The sequence below is a fragment of the Aspergillus pseudodeflectus genome (assembly GCF_044049435.1).
Source record: "Aspergillus pseudodeflectus strain CBS 756.74 chromosome Unknown BJX68scaffold_1, whole genome shotgun sequence".
Taxonomy (NCBI): domain Eukaryota; kingdom Fungi; phylum Ascomycota; class Eurotiomycetes; order Eurotiales; family Aspergillaceae; genus Aspergillus; species Aspergillus pseudodeflectus.
In genome coordinates, this window is record NW_027263777.1 from 1,018,164 (window position 1) to 1,045,513 (window position 27,350).

The window sequence follows — 27,350 nt, forward strand, 5'->3', positions numbered from 1 at the left end:
ATCTTGGCAAGACGAGACACAGCGGCGAGAGGCTGTAGCGCTGAAGCAAGTGCTCAGCTGTATGTAAACCAATCAAGGTTGCGCTGAAGGCGCTTGTCTTTCAGCGTTCCCAGACTCGAGGCAATGATATCCAACGTGTGCAAATGGGGTATCCATCCAGCTCAATCACGAGTATGCATCCGCCCATGCTTCTACCTGTTGTCGGCTTTTGTCAATTTCGTCTTCTGAGAAAGAAATAGGGCATGGAGTCGCTAAACCTCGGCGCTCCATGATTTGATCCCATTTCTCGTATATTTGTATAAGGAGCTCTTTGAGTGGGACTGGGCCATCCTGAGGAGATTGCCCAACATTGTGAAATATGAAGGTAGTGGGATCATCGTCATTTCTCATGGCATCCATGGCCATGAAGAGAGGCTGGTTGAATTTTCTTGAGGCCAATTCGTAGAACTTCTTCAGCCTAAGCCTGACAAGTGCTTCTTCAGCCAACTCTTTCTCTGATTGCGTAAGGGCATCGAAATCCTTCGGTAACTTAGGTTGAACAGCACCCCATGGGTACGGGTCATCGCAATCAAAGATTGAAGGAAATTTTGCTTGCATGAAGAGCGGGGCACCGTAGACTGCCTGCCAATCAATTATGCTTGATATCTTTGTTGGGTCCGAGGAATCAACAAATATGTTGTCCGAATGAAGATCATGGTGCAGCAGAACGGGACGAAGAGTTTCTTAAGGTGGTGGTATGTGAGACAGCACTCTTAGAGACTGTTCAAGAAGATGTACATGCTCATCACGTCCCCGTTGTGCTTTTCCCGATAGTACAGACCTGTTTCTGGATCTGCTAGGGCCTAAATTTTGGATCACGGCGATCTCGCGGTTTGCGACGGATGAAAGGTATTCCTGGGCGGTTCCCCCTAGAGTCGACCCATCAGTGCGTGGAACAAAGAAACCAATGGGTCGGGATTTGGAACATTATGTACTTTAATAGTACAAGCTGCCATGGAGCGCAAACTTCACATTCACAAGCTTTTGCTCGATTTCCACCAGGCTTTTCACCAGACGGAAGTGTTGAGCTTCAGACATGGCACCCCAGACCTCACTTAACTGGCTTCCTTTGACTCTTTCCATGAGTATATACTCTGCACCCACCCCGTTTGGTTGTGACGGGGAGCTCCAGGAAAGAACTCTAGGAACTGGTATATCAAGAATATTGCAAAGCTGCATGTGATTTACATCAAAAGTTAGCAGGTGAATTAAGAAGGGAGCAACATCATTACGCACAAGATCAAGTGTTGCGACTTCGCTGGCGACAACACGCTGGGGATGACCAGCATTGGGGTTTGGAATTCTTGCTAGGATCTCCCTGCCATTCTCCATTCTCAAAGAGAACACCTTATTGTACAGCCCCTCAGGTATTTTCGTCATTTCGATACACCGGCTGCTGGCTATACGACCAGCAATCTGCTGCAGAGCTGGAACATTGAATCTAACGTATCGCTTTTTAAGTTGTAGTGGCTCATTGTATAGCCAACGACCAGACGTGTAGCAAAAGAAGTGGTTATTTGATTCGGTTTGCTCAAGGTTCGTAGAGCAGTTCTGTTTAAGAGGTCGCAAATCCTTCCCAGAATCCATAAGCAATCTTGGCTGCTTACTGAAAAGTTTTGATGCCTTGTAAAGACCTTGCATCGCAATATTTCAGAAGTGCAAACACTGTTGTAATGCAAGTTATGTTTCCGTTGACAACTTAGAGTAGCTTAAACCACGTGATGAGAAGGAAAGGGCCAGTCTGTTTCTGATAAATCACCTGCAGGCTTTGTCCAATAAGAATACCCGTTCTCACTGATCTCTGCAGGTGGATGTGATCTTGCCAAAACAAATCAACTTTCAACTTTCACGCCAAGAAGTGGTAAGCGTTGGACCGAATGGGAGGCCCTCAAGACGCCCGGGCATAGATGATGTGGCGTTATTTTGACGCATGGAAAGCTCCAGCTTCTCCTGCATGTGGATCTGGGGCGCTCTGTGCGGGTGGGAGGGCCCTTTTAACTGCAGTCAACCCCCTTTGGAGAAGCTTGGGAAACCCAAGTCGCTCATACAATCGTGTATGCATGTTCATTTTATGGGCGGTTGCCGCAGTTGCAATTGCAACCATCTCCAATATGACTGGATCAGAAATGATCATAATGGATGCTTTCCCTGGCTCTTGCGGGAATTGAGCGATATGGCTACGACCAGACTTACAGGTATATGAGCACTCAAATCTGCCTGCAAGCGTGAATTTCTGCCACTCTTTTTTCGAGTTTGAAGGTCACAGTTTTCAACATCCCAAATTGCACTAAGGTCTTCTTGCAGTGGAACTATATAGTAAAGGCAGAGCCATTACATGTCCTCCGTCTGCGCGTTCATCTAAAATTGCTGTAGGTGATCATGATACAGCTTATACTCTATGGTCAGTTCACTACTTACTAAAGTTCACTCGAAATATACAAACTGCTGTCGTCATGGGCATTAGATAGTGTTGGTAAGAGGTCCCCCAACCAAGCATCAATCCCTCCAATTCAAATCTCTCCAATAACACTCTTCAAGATCTCAGGTACAATGACGCCCGCATCTCCCTCAAAATACCAATCCTTCGACGACAATTTCCGGGGCTCCTTGCCATAAGGATCCATGTTTACAACAGCCACCCTAGCCCCCTTCGACTGAGCCTTCTCAACATACCCCGCCGCCGGGAAAACTCTCGAACTCGTCCCAATGACCAGCATCAGATCGATCTTCCCTCGCGAAATCCAGTCATCCACCAGATCAAGCGTGTGGGACGGCAGAGCCTCACCGAACCACACAACACCCGGTCGAAGGAGACCCTCCTTGCATTCCGGACAATGTGGAAGTTGTTCTCGGCTTAGCGGTGCGAGCGGGATCCGTTCGTCGGAAATGTCGAGTGCCGTGGGTTCTTTTGCCATGGCATTGTGTAGGGAGCCTGCAGCTTCCTCGCCCGTCTTGTCGTCTGTGGATGGTCGGGGCTCGGGGAAATCCTTGGGTATAGCGAGAGCTGGGACAATTGGGTCTGTAAAGTCGTTCTCGCGGGAGTATTTGCAGTAGAAGGATGTGCATTTTACGGTGAAGAGGTTACCATGCAGAAGATGAAGCCGGTCTAGCGGATGGTTCGCTCGCTGCGAAAGACCTGACACGACAAAAGCAGTCATTAGCATGCGTCCCATACCTGGTTATCCCAAGGGTCGTGATCCCCACCATCAACATTCTGCGACAACGTAACAAACTCATTGTTCCTCCTCGCCAGCTCCGCAAGCGCATAATGCGCTTTGTTTGGCTGCGCCTGTAACGCCATATGTCGCCGGTAGCTATAAAATTGCCATACTAGGTCCGGGTTGGCTTCAAACGCCTCTGGCGTAGCTAGCTCCGTCGCGTCGTAGGAGCGCCAGAGCCCGCCGGCACCGCGGAATGTTGGTAGACCTGATGACGCGGAGAGACCGGCTCCCAGGAGCGCCAGTATGCGCTTGCTCCCCTTCAGGTACTCGGAAAATGATTTGATATCGGAGGAGACCATGGTGGGGTATCGCCGTATCGCGGGGTATCAGAGCGTGCTTTGGGCGCGTCGCGCTTTGACAGTGATTAGAAAACCGGTTAGGTGATAGAAAAAAGACTTTGTATGACCTATTGGCTTTATTACACAGGCAACAGAGAATCCAAAACGCGTAGTTGGTGTAATATCAGATCGAGGGGTCACGAACGCGTCGTCGAGGGAGCTCAGCTTTGTCTAGATGACGTGGGGTAATGCGGAGTAACTAACAACCAGGGCTGAGGAGAAGACAACTTGGAACCTTACGGACGACCACACTCTTAGAGTTGGAATCCTATTTTTGTAACTGTTTCATTTGAATACAATCCTATCCAGAGAACTTTTGAAGCACTTTGGTTCTTGGCCAAATGTTGTTCTATATATATTATCACCAAACGATATATAGTGATGTCCTTGACTTAAGCGAAGCCTGCGTCGCGACGAGAATACGCCATTTGAAAAAATATATATTAAAACTAGCAACCGTTAAAGTTATCATTATTCAGGCAAGATAGCACACACAAGTCTTATATCGCCATCAGTGCTGTTCCTCCTTGGGAAGAGGTATTCCTATAGCCGACGCTGCATACGATCGGTTCCGTTCATTCTGGCTCGCAATGTACGAGCTTATATACTCTGGAACAGCCTCCACTTTGTTCAGAGGATCTGGGATGGGCTCGCCAAAAGTCTCCCAAACAGGGACCACCCCCGTCCAGACACGATCCGTCACCTCTTGGTTATCCTTATCCTTCTTCTCGTCGGAAACACCACCGTCGCGAATCTTGCCGCTTCCGTCCACGACCTTGACCTTGAGGATTACGGTAGACGACATTTCAGCCTTGTCAGGCGGAACTCGGGAGTGTCTCCACCGGTCTGAAAGAACAGAGTTTGTAACGAGTTCCATCGCCCAGAGCTTCTCAGCTTCATCGGTCACAAGTGTAGCGTAGCCGTGAAGGATTGCAGAGCGGTAGTTGTAACTGTGTGAGTTGGGCGTGAGGGAGAGGATCAATCCGTCCACCTTGCTGGCTGCGACACAGATGGGCAATCCCTGGCCCTCGGAGGCGCGTGCTAGGTTCATGATTCGCGAACTGACATAGCCGTGCAGATAACAGTCTAGAGGCTCATCGATACCAGCGGAAGGATAATCGAAGGATCCCATCTGCCCAATCATAGGTAGGATTGCGGGGAATGGGTCAGAGGGCCCGGGGTTGAAAGAGACATGGAGGACTTGGCTAGAGTTGATGATTGAATGAATTGCGCCGAGATCGTAAGTCGCTAGAATCGTGTTAGGAAGTTATCGCACTGAGTCTGAATAGGAGATCGCACCTCTATGTTTGTACCTGTTCACGGTGTTCGAGTCCCGCTTGGGGTATACGAGTGTCTTACCCATCCTGAGGGGTAAGTTGTTTCCTTGGTCAATTCCTGCTGCCAAACCTCAGAGTCGTTCGTATCTCTTTTATGTTATGGTCGAAGAGGGGTACAATCCGAGTGAGTCACTGTTTATAAGCGTGGATGGCGCAAGTTATACTTCCTTCAGCGACAAACCCGCGACCATTTGGATGGGGAAATATCCACTCATATCGGATTTCCGAGATTGAACAATGATTTCTATAGGCTTTCCATGCATGACAAGCTCGGCAATCTGGGTCCATTTCCAGAAAGTCCATGCGAGAGGCTTCGCCGACGTCCTGGTGATTGGAGAGAAACAACAGATGATTGCAACGGTTCAAAGACGATTGGCCAACAACGCCGACTCAATTGCAGCCTGAGGCGCTGAGAAGACTCCTTCAGGAAGCGGTCAGCGCACCGCCTGCTGGGAACCGATAACCGTTTGGAGCTTTGCGATAACAACTTTCAACTCGATACCACCTGGAACATATTTTGTTAAGCATGGCGACATGCAAGTCATTTGCGCGCCAATTGCCGCGCTATCTTCGTCGCCCCGCTACGGTGCCCATAATTCCCAGGTCGAACCGGTTCGCTGGCAAGCTCCAAAATCAAGCTTTCATCCGTCGCGGATATGCTTCCATCTCCGCCGCGGAGCTAAAGTTTGGTCAACCACTGCACGAGACACATCCGCATTTGCTGGGTCCCGGAGAACGTGAGTTTATGCTTTTGTATTTCCTTTGATACAATTTGTTGCGCAGGTTGGCTGACTCTAGATACTCTGCAGTGACACCGGGAATAACCGCCCTCGAGTACGCCCATCGCCGCTCCAAACTCGCAAACAAGCTGCCAAAGGGCTCGGTAGCTGTCCTCGCAGCCGCAGAGGTCACCTATCGAGCTTCGGGAATATTTCACGAATATCGCCAGGAGTCCAACTTCTTCTACCTCACCGGTTCGCATACACCACGTTTTGGAATCTGGGCGATGAGCTAATCGACGTAGGCTTCAACGAGCCTAATGCTCTAGCAGTCATTGGTAATTACCCTGGCGCACCAGATGAGAGATGCATAACTGATGTACGACAGTGAATGATGGCTCGGGCGACAACCATCTCTTTCATTTATACGTGCGGGAGAAGGATCCCAAGGCCGAGCTATGGGATGGAGCTCGCTCAGGCACGCAGGCCGCTATGGACGTTTTTAATGCCGACGAGGTAGGTAACTATTGAAGAACTTCCAGAGAGCAATACTAATGCGGTTCTTATAGTCAGGCGATATCGAACGCATCGGCGACATTCTTCCCAAGGTTCTCTCGGACGCGACAGCGATCTATACGGATATCCCAGCCTTCAATCCCGGAAGGTCATCCTTACACCGATATCTATACGGTCCCACGGGCGCGTCGCAGAAGCTGCAAAAGATGATTGATGTACAAAAGGTCAAGCCACTACGCCCAATACTCAACGAAATGAGAGCCTTCAAGAGCGAGGATGAGGTCGTCCAGTTGCGCCGGGTTGGTCAAGCGTCCGGAAGAGCTTTCACTGAAGCTATGCGGCACACATTCACAAAAGAAAAGGACTTGACGTCTTTTCTGGAGTACAACTTCAAGATCAACGGCTGTGATGGCAGTGCCTTCGTACCTGTTGTCGCCGGCGGCTCGGTAGGTCAGTCCTTCTCTTGAAAGACTACAAGCTAACAAGTGTAGAACGCTTTAAGCATCCACTATACAAGGAACGACGACACGCTAAGGTATGTCTAATAGCGCAGGATGATCTCGACTCCACTAACCAAGACATATAGGGAGGGAGACATGGTACTAGTTGATGGTGGTGGTGTATGTATCTCCGACAGGGATAATTGAACCTTGCTGATTGCATACAGGAGATCGGTACTTATATATCGGACATTACTAGGACGTGGCCGGTCAACGGAAAATTCACTGATGCCCAACGCGATCTATACAATGCGGTCTTGAACGTGCATCGCAGCTGCGTCTCTCTTTGCAGGGAATCTGCAGGACTTTCTCTTGACCGCTTACACACCATTGCTGAAAACGGATTGAGGGACCAGCTGAAGCAGCTAGGTTTCGATGTCTCGGGAGATGTATGTCCACCTTGCGTGAGGTATATCGTTGGTGATTTCTGACCGCGATTTCACAGGCCGTAAGGACGCTCTTTCCACACCATCTAGGACACTATGTCGGACTGGATGTCCATGACTGCGGTGGATACTCTAGGGGTTACGACCTGAAGGCCGGGCAATGTATCACCATAGAGCCGTGAGTAATTGTTTCCTCCAGCTTCAAAGCCGATGCTGACCTCTCTCCCAGTGGAATTTATGTTCCCGACAACGACCGGTGGCCCGCGCACTTCCGAGGCATTGGCATTCGTATCGAGGATAGCGTCTGTGTTGGAGATGACAACCCAATTGTACTTACAACAGAGGCAGTAAAAGAGGTCCGTATCCCTGGACTGGCGCTGGATGCTAAGCGGTGGAAGTTGTGCTAACATTCGAATCACCCAGATTGACGATATCGAGGCACTTCGAGATTAGATTTGGAAAGTCTTGGAAAAGAATATAGATAGATACCCATTCGCATATTGTACGATAGAGAGTCAAAACATTGTATGTTTACTTGGCGAGATGCGCGGCGATTGCTGCTGCGGTGTGGTGGGGGATGGATTCGGGAAGCACTGTATATTAGTCGAAAATAACGAGGTCGAAACCAATTAATTCACGCGAACAAATGGCTCCAGCTTGAAGAATTCGACTGGGATTGATCATGGTCGCGGTGGTTGCAAGAATGGACGCGGTGGTTGTCTGGCGCACATCCCGCAGCCAAAACAAACGAACGGGCTCCACCAGCGTTTGCCTGACACGCCCAGTTTGGCTTGCCTCCTCCTCGATCCTGCAATCAATCATCATCACTTCCCCAGTCCACGACCACTGACCAGAAGTCTCTTGGATTTGGCATTTACTTGCCTTGAGGCTTCTGCCGTCCTCTCCGACGCTCACTTTCGTCTGATTTCTTTCTCACCGCGTGTACAATGGCACTTCTCTGAACAGGCGTTTTTTACCCTTCGAGACGTGTCGCCTTGTCGCGTGCTCTGCTCCTTTCTTTAACAAGCAGCTCGACCTCCTGCTGCTTTTACTGAGCTGTTTCTGTTCATCTTTACTCTATGGCAGCAGTATTTGTACCCCCTTCGCACGAGAACCCCCTGAACATGTCGACTCGTCGGCCACTTGCAAACGTGCCGAATGCCACCAACTCCCCTCACAGGGTAGGCCTCGTGCCTGCCAAACGCCCCCGGGCGACGACTGCACAGATCGATATCGCTTACGGCCAGCCACCTCCGAAGAAGCAGGTGGTGGAAGGAAATGAGACGGAAAACCAGACCACTGTTCACACCAAGACCTCGACCCTCCGAGGCACGGATTCGAAGCTGTTTACCCGTCGAACGAACAATGCCCAACCAAGTGCTTTCGAGAGGAGGCTCGTAGATGCTAGGGACAAGGAACGACAGCCTCAGTCGAAAACAACAAAACAGGAGAAACCGTCCACAGAGAACATTTCGATCAAACAATGGCAACGGCACTACCGGAAGGCGTTCCCCCACTTTGTCTTTTACTTCGACTGCGTCCCGATTGATGTTCGCAGTAAATGTTCAAGGCAGGTCATGGCATTGGGAGCGGTAAGTTGTTCAGACTGTCCCTGGGGTTGACTCCGCTGTTTCGTCCTTTCGAACTGCACTTCGTCCCAAGGAGTACGTGCCAATCACTAACGGCTTCTGCAGCGCGAAGAAAAATTCTTCTCGCGTTTAGTAACCCACGTTGTTACCTCCCGCCCTATACCACCGGAGATTGACAGACGCGCACCAACAGAGCCTGCCCAGGATGCCCCACAGGATTCTCCCGGCGATGTCCAGACGGTGAACCCGGCCGAACTCGAAATGCACCTACATCTGGCAGTGTGTCCAAAACGCGAGCAGAGCCAGGACGTTTTGCATCGGGCACGTGAAATGGGAATGAAGATATGGGCCGTGGAAAAGCTGCAACGAATGATCGCCACTATCAATGACGCTGACATCGCGAACTCGAATCCCACCCGAAACGCCACTGGGGCCCAGAGCAAATCTAGGGGAAAGGACGATCTCTCGCAGGTGCTTCAAAATGAACTCAACGGCCCCTCTGATCGCAGCCATTTGTCCGTGCTCAAGGACCTGGTACTGTTCAAGGGGCCCTTCATATATGTGCACGATATGGATGAGAAGACACGACCCGTTATGGTTCGGGAATACCCAAAAGTTGCGAAACGGCAGGATGGCATCTGGCCTCAATTCCGAAGTGCTCCACTGGGAAAATGTCCGTTCATTGAGGATGCCCCTACCAAACGCGAGGTAGAACGACAACGACCTCGCCAAGAGAAGGAAGAGAAAGAAAAGAAGACCTTCATCAAACCTACGGTACCTCTATTTGGAAAGGGGGTCGAGATCACGCATCAGCCTCAACAGTTGCCTGCGAAGAAGGAGACAAGTCCCGCTGAAGATGATGAGCCACCTGCGCCGCCACCTGTTAAGCTTGAAGATTCCCCTGACATCTCTCAAGAAGTTCCGCTATCTCCAAAGAAGAGCTCAGAAAGCTTTGTTCCACCTCCACTCCACCGCAAGGGTCCATTCTACCATGGCCGGGAGCCTGCTGCTTCCGGCGTACAGCCTTCAAATATTACCTCTGCCATCCGCTCCCAAATGGTGTCCTCCACAGCGGCCGCACCCGGCGCAAAGGCTGGCTTGAGTAAGGAGGTTCATGAGCTAAAGCGCAAAGTACTGGAGAAGAGCAACGGTGGATTCTCGGCTGCCGTGGCACATGCATACCGCCCACTAGATGCACCGACAACAGCGAATACGGAGAAGAGCTACACCAGTCGGATGAGCAAATCGTCACGTCCCGATAAGCTTGGGCACATCGAAGAGGAAACCACACAATCAGAAAGTAACGACACAAAACATCGGACGAATGCCCGTAAAGGCGCCGAGATAAGGAAGAAGGAACGACGGAGAGATCCGAAACCAGGATACTGCGAGAACTGTAGGGACAAGTTCGATGATTTTGACGAGGTAAGTTGTTATTGCGCGATTTGCAGGACCACAGCTAACATCTGGTTTAGCACGTAATGACAAGGAAACACCGCAAATTTGCAGCTAACGGGGCGAACTGGGCCGAATTGGACTCATTGCTGATGCAGCTGGCACGACCAGAAAAGGCGGAACGAACTGCCTAATACACACCCCCGGCTCATCTGGACATGACACGAGAGCGATCATATGTACAGTGCATCTACACGCGTTTCTGACAGCTTCCATCATAGCATTGCCTCTGCTTCCTGTCTCACTCAGCATATAATAGCTGTCTTGCTCTATATACGGCAGTCTCATTACGCATTTTGTTAAGAATTGCATATGCTGGATAAGAGCAGCATGAGCTTTGATTAGTTTCAGCATTTGATCGTTTCACTTCTCCATCTTCATTTCTATCTTCCTCTTTCTCCCTTGATTCTGTGCTATGTTCCACCTTTCTTGCTTTTATTGCCCCCATATTTTCATGTTCCTCGGAACAATTTCATAGCACTGGTGTTCTTGGATTTCTTGTCTTTCGCCGCCATCTGTCACTCGTCCCAGCGGAAGTCACCGCAGCTATCATCTCGGATGCAGATCAAACTCCGGTACCTATCCAGCTCGATTACTAGGAGGCCACACGGAACTTCCCACCCTCAGAAGATGTGCCTTCTCTTTCCACCAAAAACTGTGGTTCTACTTTCGCATTGGCATTTACATCAGTTGAGCGATTTCTATCCTCATATTTCTTTCCCTTTCTACCTTTCCATTCTTGTCCCGCAGGTTTTAGGCGGATGTTTCGATATCACGGGGATTGCATCATGGAGCCCGACTACTTGGATCGGAGCAGGTGGGTGTTATTTTTCAAAGCTTTTCCACTTTCCACTTTTTTTCAGCCCTCTTTTGTTCTCGTCCGGGTCTCATAGATCTAGACTTTCCGCTTCTCGAGTGGCTATTATCTCTAAGGTGTAGTATCTACTTTTCTAGTTAACACACTGCATGTTATGGTAGAGCATGGACGTTGGCCGACTGGTCCTGCTACGGCTGTGCTCGGCTCGGTTTGATGTCGAGGGTGAGGGAGGACAAGATAGCTGTTTCAGAAATCTAACAATATTCTAATTATTTATTTCCTCTTCTGAGCCTTTAGACCCAGGAGCTCTTTCGAGTCTTCTACACCCAACACTGCTCATGAACATTATACTCTCCCATACAAACCGTTCCCTCCACCCCATCCCACGCCGCAAACAACACCACCTTCTCAACCGGATCCCCTTCCATCCGAACCTCGAGATCCCGTATACGGCACGACTCCGGCAACAACGGCTCCTCAGCATTGCCTTCACCACGAGAAGCCAACCGCGACCCCGATTTCTCCGTCCGGAGACGCCCAGAATCAATATCTAGAACATCATAAAAATCTCCTTCCTCAAGCGCAACAACCCGTCGCGCAATGCACGCCGTGATCTTAGCGTCCCAGATCCCCTCGCGGTGGTTCGACGACTCAATCAGTTGGATTGCGCGCCGTCGGATCCGCCGTACACGGCATTTTATCGCCGTGTAGAAGAGTGGAATCATCCAGCCGATGTCGATTATTGTGTGGGACATGTCGCAGCCGCCTATCCAGCGTTTCTTTTCTGTTGCTGGGAGAGCGGTTGAGCTTGTCATGTTTGTTGTGCTTGTGGTCGAATGGGTATTGGAGTTGGAGGGGGAAGGCGTTGAGGATGATGGCGAGGGGAAGTTTAGGTCAATGTAACTGATAGTCCACAAATCCGCAAGATGCACAAGCATCTGCTCGAACTGATGCGTATAGCCATCAAAGACAGTCTCGTTCGGCGACAACGCAGTCTCAGCCATAATTGTGAGCATGGTATGATAGCACGAGACGAGGTGGTGAACTTTGGTCTTGGCCTGGGCAATAGAGTCGGATATTGCCAGCTGAAGACTCTCGATGGAGGAGTTGTAGCTAATTAGCCAGCTGTCGAGGCCGGAGTTGAGGCGCCTTTGTTGGGCAAGGAGTGTGTCAGTCGGTGTGGCTTTGACACCGGCTTTGGCTGCGTGATCTCGGGCTTGTGCGGAGAGGTCAAAGGCTCGGTTCATTAGATGGTCTAGGCCGTGCCAGGCGGCTGTGTAGGAGGGGAATTGGGTTGGGGGAGAGGGGTCGTGTATAGACGGTTGAAGGAAAAGGGGAAGGATGCATGGCCGTGGGCAATGTTGATGCTGCAGGAGCTCTAATTGGATGTGTAGACGGAAGAAGGCTTCGCCTATTGAGACATCGATGGGCTCATATGCATACGATGACGTTGGAGAACAGTCCGAGTCGGGGTTGGCGGCGCCGATTGATGAAGACTGTGTTTGTGCCAGGATGTTCAGCCCATTGCGCAAATGGACTTGTGCCGATGCGAAGTGTCCGCGGAGCAGATCTAGAACCACGAACACGAGGCAGACGATGAGTATGACTCGGCAAGAGGCCTTGTCCCGGACAGAGAAATGAGGCCCAAGGTGGCGGACAGCCCTAATCAGGTGGCGTAAAGTAGACTGCTCTTGCGTGCTTCTTTGGCTGGGGAAATTCTGTACAAAGCCACTTTGGTGGGTGGTACTAAGAGCTAGGATAGAATGCCAAACTGCCTGGTCACTCTGGCTAGCTTGGAGAAGAATCGTAGTCCAAAAGTCCGAGAGGTACGATCCTGGTATCTTGACCATGGTTCGACGCCTGAACCAGTCAAAAGAGGCTTTCTCATCTGTGCTAGCAGCACATGTTGATATGCATGCGAGCGGAGGATAGTTTGGAGTAGCTGGCGGGCTTTTGGGTGATGGGCGACGTCCATAGTCGTTCCCACCACCTCCCCAGATGCCATACCCGTCGCAGACACGACCTGTAGAGAGACATCTCTGGCAAACCGGGAAGCTTTCGTCACATTTAACTTTGCGAACCCTAAGACATGAGCTACGTTCAGTTTTCTGAAGATGGGCACTCACTTGCAAGTACGGCATCCAGACTTGACTCGTGCCTTTCCACGGCCGCTCTTCCTGGGAGCAATTGCAGCAGGTGACATCAGGTCCAGACTATGTCGGATATCGGATTTCGCGGTTCCGATGGCTGCAGAGTTTCCAGTTGATTGTGCTAAACGTATTCCAGAGCACAGTTGCGCCACCTAATTGCACAGGGTGTTGTAGACAGCCTTGTTGATTCGCCCGATCGCATTCCCCAGCATTTAACTGGGTTTCAACGTCCACTTCCGGGCATCAAGTCTGTCATTCTCAGCTGCAGCAGAGTGTGAGGAAGATGACAATTCGCAGTGTCGGAAACCAGGAGCCATGATTCGATCCCTGCTTCAAGGGTCAGGCGTTTGATGGTGGACGCCTCGAAGGTGACGATCGATGGAGACTGGCCGGTTGGTGTGCTCGGAAACTCTTTGTGCTCACTGGTCTGCGAGGGGTGCTAAGACAGCCATGGACCCACAGGTAGCATTGGACTATACACAGCCAGGTCGGCGCATAGTTACAGATCAAAGTCCACAGAGAGTATGGATCTGGCATACACATAGTGTATTTCGCATACAAGTCATGTCTCAGTCAAGGACAACATTATCCTTAGAGCTGTGAATATAAAGAGAGCTTCGGCGCCTAGACATTCTCGGGGTATCATCATCTCAAGGGCAACCTACTGAAATATATAGCCACAATCTCATTTTTACTTTTCAATCCGAATGTCAGCAACTCAAGTCCCACTCCGGTTTTTGGGTAAAGAAGGCCCAAGAGTCCCAGCTCTTGGGTTTGGTCTGATGGAGCTATCATATGCCAGCTATGGGACAACCCCCAGCGAGGACGACCAATTCGCCCTTCTTGACCGTGCTCTGGAACTAGGGGCGACATTCTGGGACACTTCTGAGTTCGTTGTCGCGACTGCCGGAGTTTGTTCTTTAATCATGGCTAACGATGTATACCTAGTCTCTACGGCAATAATGAGGAGATCCTGGGCAAGTGGTTCAAGCGGACGGCGAAGCGCGACGAGATCTTCCTCGCAACCAAGTTCGGCTTCGTACCAGGCAGCAAGACCTATGCCGCTGACAGCTCTGCGGCCTACTGCAAACAGGCGTGCGACGCTAGCCTCAAACGTCTTGGAGTTGACTCCATCGACCTGTGTAAGTAAGCTGGCGCCGGCAACTTGTAGACATGCGTACTGATTGTCCACTAGACTACATGCACATGGCTAACCCCGAGACACCAATCGAGGAGACCATGCGAGCACTGGTGGAGCTAAAGGCGTAATATAAGATCCCCAACCCCGAATGTCACGATAGGGAGTGCTAACGCATATTCCTTCCAGAGAGGGCAAGATCAAGCACATTGGATTGTCGATGGTTTCATCTGCAACACTCCGTCGCGCAATACAGATTGCACCAGTGGTCGCGGTCCAGACTGAATACTCGGTGGTGTCTCGCGATATTGAAAGCTCCGCTGGTACCGACCTTCTCGCCACCTGCCGTGAGCTCGGCGTTGCAGTGGTTTGCGCTACACCACTGGGACGAGGTCTGCTTACCTCGACCTTTAGTCAGGGAGATGAAGTAGGCGATGAAAAAGACCAGCGCGTGAGAGTGATGCCTCGTTTCCTGCCTGCCAACAGAGAGCAAAATGTCAAAGCTGTCGGTACGTTCAAAGAGCTAGCTCGCAAGAAAGGCTGCAGCGTGTCTCAACTGGCACTTGCATGGCTGCTTAACCAGGGTGATGATATTATCCCAATCCCGGGAACAAAGAGGCTCAAGTATCTGGAGCAGAACTGGGGATCGTTGAGTATCTCGCTCACAGATGAGGAAGAAGCGGAGATTCGTCACTTTGGAGACACGGTTGAGCTTGCGGGTGGCAGTTTGCCGGAACAGTTCAGAGGTCATGTTTTCCGAGACACCAAAGAGGAGTTAAGCTAAGTTCGATGTTCATGTGTACTTAAATGTTGTTCTTGTTAGAACGTTGCTTTAAATGAAAGGCTATAGCCCCGAGGTCTGCGTGGGTGTCTGCAAGAATGAAACAGATGAGCCTCGGCCAAAACACCTCGGGCCGGAACAAGTGGAGTTCCGGCGGGCAACCCATAAAGCCGGTGAGGAGCCCAGCCAGTAGTAGCCGAGAGCCACCTACTACAGCGGAAGGACCGGCAGAATCGTCGAAAACCCCCCACCGCCCCGCGCTTCTCCGCCCACTTTTCGCTCAGATGCTCTGGACTACGCTGCAAATACCAGCACGCGCGTGGGATATATAGGCGCCACTGCATTGTTGAGATGGAGTCATTTTCCATCCCGTTTGACTCATTTTCAGCTTCTTCGTCGCGCCTTTCTCCCTGTGTATAGACATTTTGTACATACTTGGCGGCTATTGTCGTTTGCAACATCCAGTGACGTCGTTACCCCAAGAATATCCTCGGCTGGGCGACGACATTCCTTCAACACCACCTCAATTGTGTATAACACATCAAAATGACGACCCTAAGAGCTGCTTCAAGGCGGCTGCTCACCCCAAGGCTGTTTTCATCCTGGAAGCCACAAGCGTCTTCCATCCAAGTACTTCCTGTGCTTGCTAGCGGCAATATCACATCACGTTTCCCAGCGCCATGCGCTATTCGCCATAGCTCGCACTCCCCATTGGGAGGAGCACCGGCCAGCTCGCGGAAGAAGATAACCGTGCAAACCTTACGGAACCTTCATAAGAAGGGGGAGCCTATTACAATGCTCACCGCGCACGACTTCCCGAGCGCGTATGCTGCTGAAGCTGCCGGGATGGAAGTGATCCTCGTTGGCGACAGTCTAGCAATGGTAGCGCTAGGCATGCAGGATACCAGCGAAATAACGCTCGAAGACATGTTGCTGCACTGCCGCAGTGTTGCTCGGGCGGCCCAGACTGCATTCACAGTTCGTGCATCCAGATCAAGTCCCAATGCACTGCTTTAAAGGCTAACACTGGTTCCAGGTTGGAGACATGCCTATGGGGTCTTATGAAGTGTCTCCAGAGCAAGCTCTTCAATCGGCGATTCGAATTGTCAAAGAGGGCCGCGTTCAAGCGGTTAAGCTCGAAGGTGGGGAAGAAATGGCCCCAACAATCAAGCGCATCACATCAGCCGGGATCCCGGTCGTAGCGCATATTGGGCTTACGCCTCAACGCCAAAATGCCCTTGGAGGGTTCAGAGTTCAAGGAAAGTCCACGGCTGGCGCGTTGAAACTGTTGACAGATGCGCTTGCTGTGCAGGAGGCTGGTGCGTTTATGATGGTCTTGGAGGCAGTGCCCGCCGAGATTGCCAGCATCATCACGCAAAAGCTCAAGGTGCCAACCATTGGTATTGGAGCCGGTAACGGCTGCTCCGGACAAGTTCTGGTTCAGATCGATATGGCCGGAAATTTCCCGCCTGGCCGGTTCCTACCTAAGTTTGTGAAGAAATACGCCGATGTCTGGGGCGAGACAGTCAAAGGTATTGAGCAATACCGGACTGAGGTGAAAAGCCGGGCGTATCCTTCCGAGCAGTACACTTACCCTGCTCCCGAGGAGGATGTCACTGAGTTCCGACGAATTGTTGACGAGATACCCGAAACGAAGTGATCTTTTGTTTTGTTTTGCTGCTCAACTTCTACGTTCGATAACCACGGCGGAGAGCTTGTACATTGCAATGGTTCCTGCGCGACATCACGCGCTGTGATAGTTCTCTATCGTGTAATGTCTGAAAGCTTCGTACGACGACATGTTCAGTATTTAGCGTTCATAGGGAATGATGATATGGCGTTGTTGACAACGCTGAGGAATGCAACTCCAACCTGTAGTTTGGGTGGGGGTTTCAGCTTCGCAAAGTGTCCGATTAACGATTTCCGGAGCAAAACAGGCCAAAAGTCCAGCGCTTGAGAGCATCTGGGCAGTCAAGTAGATAAACGAGAAAGGAGGCAGCAGCGAATGAGTGTTTACACTCCGTTGTCCATGTCGCGAGGTGGCGCAATGATTACATAACTCAGGAGAGCTGGTCCACGTGACAAATCATGTGAGAGGCGGTCTTACCACGGGCGCCGTTCCTCGCGTGCCGAATTACTCCCATCACCATCAACGCATCGCTCGTTCCAGCATTAAGGAGAGCTCGGTATCTACGATAACGGGTGCTAATATCGAGTATGCGCTATAGTTGTGCCTTACATCGCCAGATCTAAGAGCTTCAGCGTCCCGTGTCGTAGAACAAGGTCTGGGCGACGCGCGCAACTTGTGTCTCAACCTGCCTTACCCGTTTACAGTACCTACACCTACATCGCGCCGTAGAAATCTGAACCTACCAAACGTTATATACACCCTCATCATGGCTGGTAAGCTAAGTACATTATCTCGCGCGTCTTTGCGACAAACATTCACTTGTTTGGCCAAGGCAACGAGAACCCTCACCCCGCGCGCACTTTGGTGAAACAGTGAGCTAACTGCAGTGAATCAGATGAACCGCGTCGCTCTGGTCGCTCGACCAAGGGTCAGCACAAGAACCTCGATTTGATCCCCGAAACGCCCGCGAAGAAGCCAAAAGCGAAAGCGCAAGCGAAAGAAAAAAACCCGAAGCCGTCCGCAGAGCCCACTCCCCCTCCTGAGGAGGAGGAAGAAATCATCCGATGCGTATGTGGCGAGTACGAGGAGGAGGAAGATATCGAGCGTGACATGATCTGCTGCGACAACTGTTCGGCATGGCAACACAATGACTGTATGGGCTTGACGTTCGCGAAGGGGGAGGAACCCGATCAGTACTTCTGTGAGCAATGCAAGCCCGAGGATCACAAGGACTTGCTTGAGAAGATGGCTCGGGGTGAGAAGCCATGGGAAGAGGTTGCAGAGAGGCGACGCAAGGAAGCCGAAGAGATGAAAGCGCAGCGGCGCAGGAAGGGTAAGAAGGGACGGAAGGGAGGTAGACAGAGCGAGGTCAAAGCCGAGACAACGACACCTGCTCGTGCCACAGCTCCACGCGCATCTGCCACACCAGCAGAAACTCCTGTGGCCAAAGCCCCGACACCTGCACCTGCACCTCCACCTTCACCTCCATCTGCAGCTCCATCTGCACCTCCTGCCGTAGCTGCTCCTACCCCCACGCCACCAGAAGCTCCTACCCCAGCGCCAGCTCCGGAGACGAATAACCAGACGGATAACCATGCTGCTGAAGAGCGGCGACCGAGCGCGCAGAAGCGCAAGTTTAGTGAGCACCAGGAAGTACCGGCCCCGGAAGCTGTACGTTCTCTTCCCTCTTATATTGACTCCTGCTAACATGTACCATAGGCGCCAAAGACGAAACAACAAAAGGTCTCGCCACCCGTGAATAATACCCCAACACCTCAACCCAAGAAGACTCCCCCCGTGAAGAAGGAGTCCAAATCGCAGGCCCCGAAGCAACCCCCTGTCGCGCCTGTCGCACCAGTTTCAGCAACAGAGGCGGCCAAGTCCATCGCGGAGCTCATCATCCCCGCTCGAAGGAATGCTGCCAATGCGCTGTCAAAGGTCTTTGTAGATCAAATTTCCAATGCGTCGACCGGAGGGTCTTTCAAGCTACCCGAAGGCAAGTCTGGGGAGGAATTTGGCGAGCAACTCGGCCTCTCGGTCGAGCATGCTATGTATCAGAATCTATGTGGAGGATCTGGAGAGCCTACAGAAGCGTATAAGTTACAACTGCGGACGGTTTTGTTCAACGTAAAGAAGAACCCTTCTCTACGGGATCGTCTGCTCGTAGGTAGTTTACTCCCTGAGGCTCTTTCTAAAATGAGCTCCCAAGACATGGCAAGTGAGGAACTGCAGCAGAAAGATGCTGAGATCAAGGCGGAAGCTGAGAGACAGCACATCATCGTCCAAGAGCAGGGCCCCCGGATTAGGCGGACCCATAAGGGCGAGGAGATAGTCGAGGACGAGCAGCATGTCTCTAGCGAGCCCGTCTTCTCAGCTGCTCCTCGTCGTTCCACTGTCGCTGAAACAGATGGCAGTCCCGCAGCACAAAGCCCAACCAGCCCAACAGCCAAGCAACCCGAGACTGATGGCCGGGAAAAGACCCCCCAAGAAACAACGCCAAACGAACGACCGACAACCCACGATGAGCATTTCCCACCTCGAGGCCACTCGCCTGGTGCTGGACAAGAACAAGTCTTCCCCGAAGTCGAGACACACATCAATGAACCAATACCAACAGGAAAGGTCCAGGCTGATGCAGAGATCGATAAGCTGTTGAAGGACGACGAGCCCGAGTCTCCGCCATATTCGCCAAAGGAGTTCCACGATGAGGGCGCGATATGGCATGGCAAAGTTGTCATGAACCCTGTCTCGGAGTTCTCATCATTCGCCAAACATGTTGGAGGAGCGGACCTCAGCGGCAGGATACCTTGGGGTCAGCTCGTTCCATCTACGTTGTTGATCGACGGGAGAATTGATATCCAGCTTGCCAGCAACTATCTATGTGGTCTGCGGTTCAGTTCCTCGACGGACGTCACCGTCATCTCCATCAGCAGCCCGGAATCACCGAAGGAAAAGGCAGGCTTTGACAAGCTGTTCAACTACTTCCAGGAGCGCAAGCGATACGGTGTCATTGGGAAACACCCTCTACCGGCCGTGAAGGATACATATCTCATTCCCATTGAGGCAGGATCGACGAAGAAACCGGAGTTTATTGAGCTTTTAGAGAATAACGCGCTTGAAGATCCTACGCCCGAGCGTGTCCTGCTCGTTGTGTTCGCGATCAAGACGGGAGAGTCAAATCCCCCTTCAGTGCAACCTTCATCACACCATTCGAGCCTGGAGCCCGCAGCTTCAGCAAGTCCTTTGACCGTTGCCTCCGCCACTCCACAACAAGCGCACTTTGCCACTCCAGGTCCACGGCCTTCAATCCAACAGCAGTACGCCCAAACACCCACACCAGCATTCAACGTCGCTGCCCAAGGCCAACAACAACAACACCACCACCAAGCGCAGGCGCAGCAACCACAACCACAGGCTGCCATGTACGACTCATACCAGCCGCTGCCAGCAGAGAACGATGGATCCCCCATCGGCCTCGCGGCGGCCGTCCAGGTCCTCGGCCCGCAAGCAAGCACCCCTTCAATCCAAAAGCTCCTACAGCAGGTGCCCAAAGTCACAATCACCCAGCTTCAGATCGTCCGGGACATCCTGGTACAACACCCCCAGGCAGCCTCGGACTATGACTCGCTCATGCATGAACTAGTAAAAGCTACTTCACCCAATGGGAATGGTCATGCCCCAGCGCAGCCCGCGCAGTAATAGTGCCGTGTTATTGTTGTACCATACTTCATCCGGTTCATTCCCATTTTACGCTTTCATATCCTCTTATTGTCCTTTGAATCGATGTGATACATTTCTGCTTTGATTCTCATGTTTCATTCGTTTCTTCCTTGCTGTCATGTGGACTTGGTCAATGCGGGCACGGTGTTTTTATGATATGATGCGCTGTGGGCTCTCCTCTATTTGGAGGACGGAAAACGGGTTTCGAGTTGAATATATGGGATGCTATATCGGTTAGTCTTGACGAGCTGCTAGTGGCTTCTCGACATCCGTTATGGATCGATTGTTTTTACCTACTCAATTGTTGTTTTTTAAAGACGCAACCTTGAAACCAGCAGCGTTTTTTCTGTACACACACTCTTAGTAGTAAAACTGGTACCATATTCTTTTGACCTGCCTTAGAGAAAGGTCATGTATTCGTAGACAAAAGCAAGTTATGATAAGACGAAGCGTTGACATCTTTAGAGCGTATATCTAGATGTAGGCACTATTACCTTTACATACTTTCATCCCTAATATCCTAGGCACACTAGAAACAGAACGCCTGCGCTATGCAAATCCAGACCGATACAAAGGCGCGGACGAAGCAAACCAGAAAGATAAACGACACATTCCCAACTCATCATCACCACCGCCCGCTCCGCTTCTTATAGCCACCACCACCTCCACCACCACCATACCGTGGTCCCCGTCCACCACCAGATCGACCTCCCCAGCCACCGCCATCCTCCTCGTCGTGGTGACGAATAGGCGGAGGCCGTCCCTTGAGTTCCTCGCTCAGCTTCTTGAAGCCCTTGCGCATATCTGAGTATCCCATGTGCATCTTTCCGAAGAAATGGTCCGCCAGGCGGCGGTCGTTGTCCAGCCGACTAAGGTACGCTCCGCAGACGTCGCACACTTGAAGTTTTTGGTGTCCCGAGGGACCGGATGTATCCTGGAGGTTCTTGAGCTCCCGCTCGCATGTTTCCTTTTGGTGCTTTGCGGTGCGGATCTTGTGGAGTTCGTTCAGGGCTTGCGCGACGGAGCCTGTTTCGCCGAGGACGGAGACTTCGAGAAGACCGGTGTTGATGGTTTTCGTTAGGTCGGAAATTTGTTTGAGCTGTTTCAGGTTCAAGATGTGTTAGTAGAGATATTTAAACTTTGAAGTTTAGTTTCAGAGGACGGTGCGCACCAGGTTATTTGTCTGTCGGATTTCATCCGGTGTCTTCTCCAGACGTCGCTGGGCAGATTCAATTCTCCGGTCACAGTCATCGATATATTTTTGCATATCTCGCATGTAATCGTAATCGAACCCCCATTTCGCCTTCTCCGACGGAGACGCGCTTTCGTACTCTGCCTTCAATCCTTCGCTATGCACCTTCGGACAAGGGCCAAGGTCCTGCTTCGTATTCGTGAAGAGATCGTGCGGACAGGTTCCAACGAGGTATGAGCGACAAACTTTCGGGTCCGTGATAGAGAGTTGAGCGTTGCGAGAGGGTGCGCCGAGTCCTACAAGCTGGTCCGCTGCAGGGAAGAAGTTTGTTAGCTTGCGGACTTTGTCTAAGCTGGCAGAATTTCGGTGGACTTACCTCCCATTAGCTGCTCAAGCAGCTTTCGTTGTTCGGCCGCCATGTTGCGAAAGCGCAGAAGCAAAAAGGAGCTCAGGAATTGAATTTGGGGAGGTGCTGTGGAAAGCCGACCTTTAGGTGGTTTGCTCAAAGCCTCAAAACGTTGGAGACTTGGTGGCGCTAGTGGCGGCTGCGCTTAGTGGCCCCTATTGGGAAATGACCGGGGATGACCCTCTTATTCACTGCTCCTCAGCCCTGCGCTCTTTTCAACTGCTCTGTAGCTCAATTCGAGCTGAGAATTATCATCTGGGCTTGCCGGGGACACTAGTCGCAAACTCAGGTCCGCAACCACCGTGCGCAAGCAGCTCCCCGAATTCACTGGACTTCAGTTCCACCGTGTCATACTCGTTGGGCATTTACATGGCTCCTTAGCCCAATTACGAAAGGCATTTCGCATCAAGACGCCTTGTCACGGCAAGCATGACGTTATGACGACCTTCTTCCTTTTCGCGCTCTTCCTCAGCGCCTTTTTGACGGCCTCCGCGGCGTCAAATTACCACGAGAGTCTTAACCTACAACCACTTCCACCATCGTCCCTCCTCGCCTCGTTCAACTTCAAGAGCAATACCACACAAACGTCCTTTGAGAAACAACATTTCCAATATTTCCCTCGAGCCCTCGGCCAGATTCTACAGCACGCAAATACCCGGGAGCTACACCTCCGCTTCACCACTGGAAGATGGGATTCTGAAAGTTGGGGTTCTCGCCCTTGGGATGGAGCCAAAGAAGGTGGCACGGGTGTTGAATTGTGGGCTTGGATTGACGCCCAGAATGATGAGACGTACGTGGATACCAACTACAAACTGTGTGTTTGGAGACTGACCTTGGTCTATTTAGAGCTTTTGCCAAGTGGATCACCCTGACGCAGTCACTCTCTGGGCTTTTCTGTGCGTCGTTGAATTTTATAGATTCAACGAGAACTACCAGACCTGTGTCTTCGTTTGAGCCGGCTGGTGACCATATTGTCTCCGAGAACCTACACCTACTTCATGGGACCCTGCCTGGAGAGGTTGTCTGTACGGAGAACCTGACGCCATTCTTGAAGCTCTTACCCTGCAAGGGGAAGGCCGGAGTAGCTAGTTTGCTCGACGGACATAAATTGTTTGATGCTGCCTGGCAGAGCATGTCAATTGACGTGCGCCCTGTTTGCGCTGGGACCGAGTGTCTTGTGCAAATCGACCAGACTGTAGACATAGTCTTGGATATTGACCGGTCGAAACGCTCAAGGAGTGAGTGCTATGATCCATTGTGCCAAGAAACTGTTTCTAACATTTCATAGCCAACCCCATTCCCCGTCCTGTTCCGGGCGACAAGCTGGACTGTGATACCTCGAAACCGTACCATGCGAGAGATACCTGCTATCCGCAAGAGAATCCAGGAGAGAAGGCATGGAGCATTACAGAACTCTTCGGACGCAGCATCAGCGGCTCTTGCCCGTTAGCGGACAGCCAGGGCAGCGACGAGACTGTCTGCCTGCGTATAGCTCCTGAAAGGGAAGTGCGCCCGTCGCCAGATTCAGTTAAAACACGGTTCGCGGACGAATTCACTCAATGCTTCACACCACAACCATCTACAGCCTTTGACCTGGCGGTATCGGAGCAAGAGGTTCAGTCCAGCGTTCCACTAGACGAGCCCGTTTTGTATGCGGAGAGAACAATTGTTGGCCATGGACAGGAGAGAGGCGGAATGCGTATCATCTTCGATAACCCTTCCTCTAGCGAGACTGTTGACTTCATCTATTTCGAGTCTCTTCCATGGTTTCTCCGGCCCTATATACACACTCTGCAAGCCACAATCACAGGACGCGATGGCGTTCGCCGACAAGTCCGCACTTCGGAAATTATCAAAGAAACATTTTATCGCCCAGGAATTGACCGCGAACGCGGTACACAACTAGAACTCGGCCTGTCCGTTCCTCCAGCTTCTAGAGTGACATTAAACTACGACTTTGAAAAGGCCATCTTGCGCTACACGGAATACCCACCTGACGCAAACAGAGGATTCAACGTCGCCCCCGCCGTTATCAAGGTTTCTTCCCCTGAAGCCGGAAGACCGATCTACCTCCGCACAACCAGCCTTCTTCTACCGCTCCCAACACCTGACTTCAGTATGCCGTATAACGTCATTATCCTTACGAGCACCGTGATTGCTCTCGCCTTTGGAAGCATCTTTAATCTTCTAGTCCGCCGCTTCGTGACTGCTGAGGAGGCTTCTGCTTTAAGAGCACAAACTCTCAAAGGCCGTTTAGGTGGGAAGATCGTCGCCCTACGTGATAAAATCCGCGGGAAGAGCTCTAAGGTCGAGTAGTCCGATACATTCCTACAGAGCCAAACGATCATCAAAACATGTATATTCAGCATCAGACTTGAAGCATAATCTCATAATTCGTTCATATGATATCCCCATACTATTCCTACACCGTCACCAAGTCATTAACATATCATTGCCATCTTCGCCTGTGCCTAGCATTCATATTACTCTAAGAAGACCTACATTAACCGTCAGCACAATCTCTCCCCACCCGCAGGAAAGATAAAAACCATACTCACCCACTAACCATCTCCTTCACCTTATTCCACCCAGGCAACGTCTCCCCACCGGCCGGCTTCCGATTCATAAAGCTCGTATCCTCCTTCTCGCCCTCTAGGGGTTCCGCACCCGACGACGCATTAGCGCGCATCTTGTACTTATCTTCCGCGGCACCCTTTTGTTGTTCGAGGGAGTGGAAGCCGTAGATTGTGTCTGAGGGAGGTCCGGTCTGTGGAGCATGTTAGAGTGTGTATGGTATAGTAGGGAAAGAGGAAGCATGGAAGCATACAGCGACGTGTCCCATACCCTGAGCACCGCCCTGGGTTACGTCGGGAGCGTTTGTGGTCTGGTGTTCGGTCATGGTGGATGTTTTGATTCGTACTTGGTGTTGGGTAGGGAGTGGAGGGTATAGCTCTAGCGCGATTGTGTCAGTCCATAGAATCTCGGATGAGAATCGCTGCATTTGTACTTACAAGTTTTCGATTCAGTGGTGAAAGGCTTATTGATTCTAACTTGTAGAAATAGTATAAAGTTAAGTGAGAAAGAGGCTGCCATTTATAGATGTAATTTGCCCCGAGGGTGCGATGACATCATGTGGGTAAGGGGGGGGTTCCGTCAGGACAGGGCAGGTGCGGCTGTAAGAGCCAAGTTATTGGCATGGAAAAGACTGGCATCCGCAGGAGTCACACTAGCATGACACTGTCTTTGCGGGCTAATAGTATCTTTTGACGTTGTATTACTTAGCTCAGTTTAAAGATTATGGGATATGGTAGGAGACGAATCTGGCTGTGACAGTCATTGATTCATTTTGTACCGATGTTTTGGGATTAGTTAATTTAGAGCCTCCAAGGACAGTGAATATAGGTATAGGTATAAGGGGATCAGCAAGAGAAGCCAATTTGTGCATCAATCATAAACGTCAAGCTTGTAGGATCATCTCTGTGTGCAGGAGTAAAAAGAGGTATAGTTGTAAGAATGTGGGCACGGCAAGGATTCCAGCATTTATTCTCGTGAAGCTTCGACTTCATCCGCCCATGTCGCGCCAGATATCGGTGACAGAGGCTTTGTCTTGTCGTTCGAAGGAGGCGCCGATTCGCCGGCGGCCGTGTCCTTCTTCTCTGCACCGGGTAGCGAGGGAAACTCCGCCTCGTTTGTGATCACCGGTGTATGTTGTGGCGTTGTATCAGATGGTCTGTCTCCGGATGGACGATCTTGGGCACCACGATGGTTGCCACGGCCCCGTCCACCTCTTCCGCGACCCCGGCCGCGGTGGCCATGAGGTTGTGGGGCGTTGCTGTCAGGCGAGTCCTCGCCTGTTTGGGAATCTTCGAAGCCTCTCCTTGTGTATCCTGACACGCCACCGTGCATGCCCCGTCGGAATTGTCCTCTTCCTCCGCGTGAGCTAAATTGCTCCTCCGGTTTATCGGCATCCCATTCCCGTCCGCCCAAGGCTTCGAGTTTCCGCAGTCGGTTGCGCTCTCTCTCAGTGTCCATCACTCGGCGGTTTGCCCTCTCCTCGCGGCGTTTCTTCTCGGCAATCTTCTCGCGTTCCATGAAAGACGCTTGGTCGGCTTCAGCACGAGCATGCGCTGCGGCTTTCTTGGCAGCGTTTTCTCGCGCAGCGGCGATGCGCTGAGAAAGCTCCTCTTCTGTGAGTTTTGGCTAGTGAAAGTATTAGTAGCAAGCTCAATGGCCTGTCAGGAACGTCTCGAGCATACCTTCTTGACTCCTCCAGTTGCACTTCTATCTCCACGAACAGCAGGGACCCGCGGCGCGTCTGCCGGGGTAGCAGCAGCCTCCTCATTACTCGGCTGCTCTGCCTTCTCACCAGCAGCCTCGGCCGTATTTTCCTCCCCATTCTGAGGCTCACTTTCCGCGGCGCCCTCCTCTGTCTTACTCTTCGGTCCGTCCGAACGTCTCGATCCCGCATTTTGTGCCCCTCTTCCACCTCGCCCGCCTCTACCCCTCCCTCGTCCGCGCCGTTCACCCCGTTGTCGCGGCGGGGCATCTGTAGTCGCAGGCGTTGTGTCGCGGTCAACTACCGGAGCAGCCACAGGCTCCTTGACAGCAGGTGGTTCAGCAGGGGATTGCTGTTGTTGGACTGGTGGGGGTTGTTGTTGCTGTTCCTCCACTGTGACAGGGATGATCTCATCGTCGAATAGATCGTCCCCACCTCGGGTCTGCGCAAACTCGTCCATGTCGGCCATTTTGCCAGGTTCCTATTTCGGTGTCACTTCGTTCCTTTTTCCTTCCGTGTGTCTTTCCCGGGCCTTGATTCCGGGGTCGTGGGCGAGTTCTGTTGGTTGGGGATCTCTCCGGACGCGGGTATCTGCTTGACTCTGCGCGTCTTTGCGGCGCCGGCGACGGGCCAATGAAAGCGGTCTGTGGGAGCTCGAGGGGCCAAGCTGGGCAGGAGTCCGCAGCAGCGGGCGACTCAAAAAACAGGGCTACTGTGGCGGAGAACGAACTCCTTCCATACAAACTGTTGGAGTCAGCGAGCAACCTCCGAAGATTCCCTCAGTATCTTCATTCCTTCAAAATCTTGTCTTTAAATCTTTCTGCAAATGTGTTTTCTGTTCCACAACGAGAATTCGGATCTTCTTTAGGTTTGACGAAGTTCCGAAAGCTGCAAGTAGCCGAGCTATTTGCTTTGCGCCCCCAAGTTAGTCTTTTGGGGAGGGTATCATCAACAATAAATGCAATTAACGACTTATACAGCTACCATCGCCTCTTGCATGTGCTTCGCGGTGACATATAGACGTGGCACTCTACTGGAGATATTGCTTGGGTCGAGAAACGTGGGCGTGAATTCGTTGGATTCTGAGCTTGGTCAAAGTGGACTAAGACGAACAGCCACGATGATAAGGTAAGGTTGCCC

General features: G+C 51.5%; 14 protein-coding genes across 14 annotated transcripts; 7 read left to right on the plus strand and 7 right to left on the minus strand.

Annotated features, from left to right (window-relative positions):
* Positions 1-123: 123 nt before the first annotated feature.
* BJX68DRAFT_273858 (aminoglycoside phosphotransferase family protein) lies at positions 124-1,680 on the minus strand (the record flags this gene model as incomplete). Its single annotated transcript, XM_071047552.1, has 4 exons — positions 124-722; positions 789-894; positions 1,012-1,212; positions 1,276-1,680. 4 exons carry the CDS (start codon positions 1,678-1,680, stop codon positions 166-168), a joined length of 1,269 nt encoding a protein of 422 aa, XP_070905749.1. The 3' UTR covers positions 124-165.
* Positions 1,681-1,851: 171 nt separating this feature from the next.
* BJX68DRAFT_223017 (uncharacterized protein) lies at positions 1,852-2,209 on the plus strand (the record flags this gene model as incomplete). The annotated part of the gene is made up of 1 exon (XM_071038075.1): positions 1,852-2,209. The coding sequence occupies exon 1, from the start codon at positions 1,947-1,949 to the stop codon at positions 2,205-2,207; it is 261 nt and encodes an 86-aa protein (XP_070905750.1). The 5' UTR covers positions 1,852-1,946.
* A 170-nt stretch (positions 2,210-2,379) lies between these two features.
* Positions 2,380-3,776, minus strand: BJX68DRAFT_9797 (SIR2 family NAD-dependent protein deacylase). Its single transcript, XM_071050116.1, has 2 exons — positions 3,244-3,776; positions 2,380-3,175 (listed from the first exon to the last, which is right to left on the minus strand). Exons 1-2 carry the CDS (start codon positions 3,557-3,559, stop codon positions 2,550-2,552), a joined length of 942 nt encoding a protein of 313 aa, XP_070905751.1. The 5' UTR covers positions 3,560-3,776; the 3' UTR covers positions 2,380-2,549.
* A 207-nt stretch (positions 3,777-3,983) lies between these two features.
* Positions 3,984-5,341, minus strand: BJX68DRAFT_223020 (pyridoxamine 5'-phosphate oxidase family protein). Its single transcript, XM_071038076.1, has 2 exons — positions 4,898-5,341; positions 3,984-4,846 (listed from the first exon to the last, which is right to left on the minus strand). The coding sequence occupies exons 1-2, from the start codon at positions 4,959-4,961 to the stop codon at positions 4,110-4,112; spliced, it is 801 nt and encodes a 266-aa protein (XP_070905752.1). The 5' UTR covers positions 4,962-5,341; the 3' UTR covers positions 3,984-4,109.
* Positions 5,342-5,407: 66 nt separating this feature from the next.
* BJX68DRAFT_223024 (aminopeptidase P family protein) lies at positions 5,408-7,745 on the plus strand. The gene is made up of 11 exons (XM_071038077.1): positions 5,408-5,672; positions 5,745-5,909; positions 5,960-5,992; positions 6,043-6,170; positions 6,224-6,616; positions 6,662-6,705; positions 6,757-6,790; positions 6,838-7,059; positions 7,116-7,234; positions 7,286-7,412; positions 7,480-7,745. Exons 1-11 carry the CDS (start codon positions 5,462-5,464, stop codon positions 7,507-7,509), a joined length of 1,506 nt encoding a protein of 501 aa, XP_070905753.1. The 5' UTR covers positions 5,408-5,461; the 3' UTR covers positions 7,510-7,745.
* Positions 7,746-8,021: 276 nt separating this feature from the next.
* BJX68DRAFT_9852 (protein serine/threonine kinase activating protein nimO) lies at positions 8,022-10,393 on the plus strand. Its single transcript, XM_071050132.1, has 2 exons — positions 8,022-8,648; positions 8,751-10,393. The coding sequence occupies exons 1-2, from the start codon at positions 8,136-8,138 to the stop codon at positions 10,125-10,127; spliced, it is 1,890 nt and encodes a 629-aa protein (XP_070905754.1). The 5' UTR covers positions 8,022-8,135; the 3' UTR covers positions 10,128-10,393.
* An 813-nt stretch (positions 10,394-11,206) lies between these two features.
* Positions 11,207-13,448, minus strand: BJX68DRAFT_9859 (uncharacterized protein). The gene is made up of 2 exons (XM_071050135.1): positions 13,044-13,448; positions 11,207-12,999 (listed from the first exon to the last, which is right to left on the minus strand). The coding sequence occupies exons 1-2, from the start codon at positions 13,118-13,120 to the stop codon at positions 11,238-11,240; spliced, it is 1,839 nt and encodes a 612-aa protein (XP_070905755.1). The 5' UTR covers positions 13,121-13,448; the 3' UTR covers positions 11,207-11,237.
* Positions 13,449-13,774: 326 nt separating this feature from the next.
* BJX68DRAFT_251569 (putative aldo-keto reductase (AKR13)) lies at positions 13,775-14,989 on the plus strand (the record flags this gene model as incomplete). Its single annotated transcript, XM_071042403.1, has 4 exons — positions 13,775-13,956; positions 14,016-14,209; positions 14,263-14,332; positions 14,395-14,989. The coding sequence occupies 4 exons, from the start codon at positions 13,775-13,777 to the stop codon at positions 14,987-14,989; spliced, it is 1,041 nt and encodes a 346-aa protein (XP_070905756.1).
* A 272-nt stretch (positions 14,990-15,261) lies between these two features.
* On the plus strand, positions 15,262-16,721 carry BJX68DRAFT_9864 (3-methyl-2-oxobutanoate hydroxymethyltransferase ECM31). The gene is made up of 2 exons (XM_071050137.1): positions 15,262-15,964; positions 16,023-16,721. Exons 1-2 carry the CDS (start codon positions 15,533-15,535, stop codon positions 16,644-16,646), a joined length of 1,056 nt encoding a protein of 351 aa, XP_070905757.1. The 5' UTR covers positions 15,262-15,532; the 3' UTR covers positions 16,647-16,721.
* A 412-nt stretch (positions 16,722-17,133) lies between these two features.
* BJX68DRAFT_223032 (putative PHD finger domain protein) lies at positions 17,134-20,684 on the plus strand. Its single transcript, XM_071038078.1, has 3 exons — positions 17,134-17,389; positions 17,512-18,287; positions 18,336-20,684. Exons 1-3 carry the CDS (start codon positions 17,383-17,385, stop codon positions 20,313-20,315), a joined length of 2,763 nt encoding a protein of 920 aa, XP_070905758.1. The 5' UTR covers positions 17,134-17,382; the 3' UTR covers positions 20,316-20,684.
* A 27-nt stretch (positions 20,685-20,711) lies between these two features.
* Positions 20,712-22,014, minus strand: BJX68DRAFT_9901 (LUC7 domain-containing protein). The gene is made up of 3 exons (XM_071050145.1): positions 21,905-22,014; positions 21,508-21,839; positions 20,712-21,435 (listed from the first exon to the last, which is right to left on the minus strand). The coding sequence occupies exons 1-3, from the start codon at positions 21,945-21,947 to the stop codon at positions 20,962-20,964; spliced, it is 849 nt and encodes a 282-aa protein (XP_070905759.1). The 5' UTR covers positions 21,948-22,014; the 3' UTR covers positions 20,712-20,961.
* A 96-nt stretch (positions 22,015-22,110) lies between these two features.
* gpi16 (GPI-anchor transamidase subunit GPI16) lies at positions 22,111-24,317 on the plus strand. Its single transcript, XM_071038079.1, has 3 exons — positions 22,111-22,724; positions 22,781-23,172; positions 23,223-24,317. Exons 1-3 carry the CDS (start codon positions 22,372-22,374, stop codon positions 24,248-24,250), a joined length of 1,773 nt encoding a protein of 590 aa, XP_070905760.1. The 5' UTR covers positions 22,111-22,371; the 3' UTR covers positions 24,251-24,317.
* On the minus strand, positions 24,318-25,015 carry BJX68DRAFT_223037 (uncharacterized protein). Its single transcript, XM_071038080.1, has 3 exons — positions 24,946-25,015; positions 24,762-24,886; positions 24,318-24,701 (listed from the first exon to the last, which is right to left on the minus strand). The coding sequence occupies exons 2-3, from the start codon at positions 24,831-24,833 to the stop codon at positions 24,489-24,491; spliced, it is 285 nt and encodes a 94-aa protein (XP_070905761.1). The 5' UTR covers positions 24,834-24,886; positions 24,946-25,015; the 3' UTR covers positions 24,318-24,488.
* A 175-nt stretch (positions 25,016-25,190) lies between these two features.
* On the minus strand, positions 25,191-26,948 carry BJX68DRAFT_9940 (uncharacterized protein). The gene is made up of 2 exons (XM_071050158.1): positions 26,191-26,948; positions 25,191-26,134 (listed from the first exon to the last, which is right to left on the minus strand). Exons 1-2 carry the CDS (start codon positions 26,677-26,679, stop codon positions 25,475-25,477), a joined length of 1,149 nt encoding a protein of 382 aa, XP_070905762.1. The 5' UTR covers positions 26,680-26,948; the 3' UTR covers positions 25,191-25,474.
* Positions 26,949-27,350: the final 402 nt, after the last annotated feature.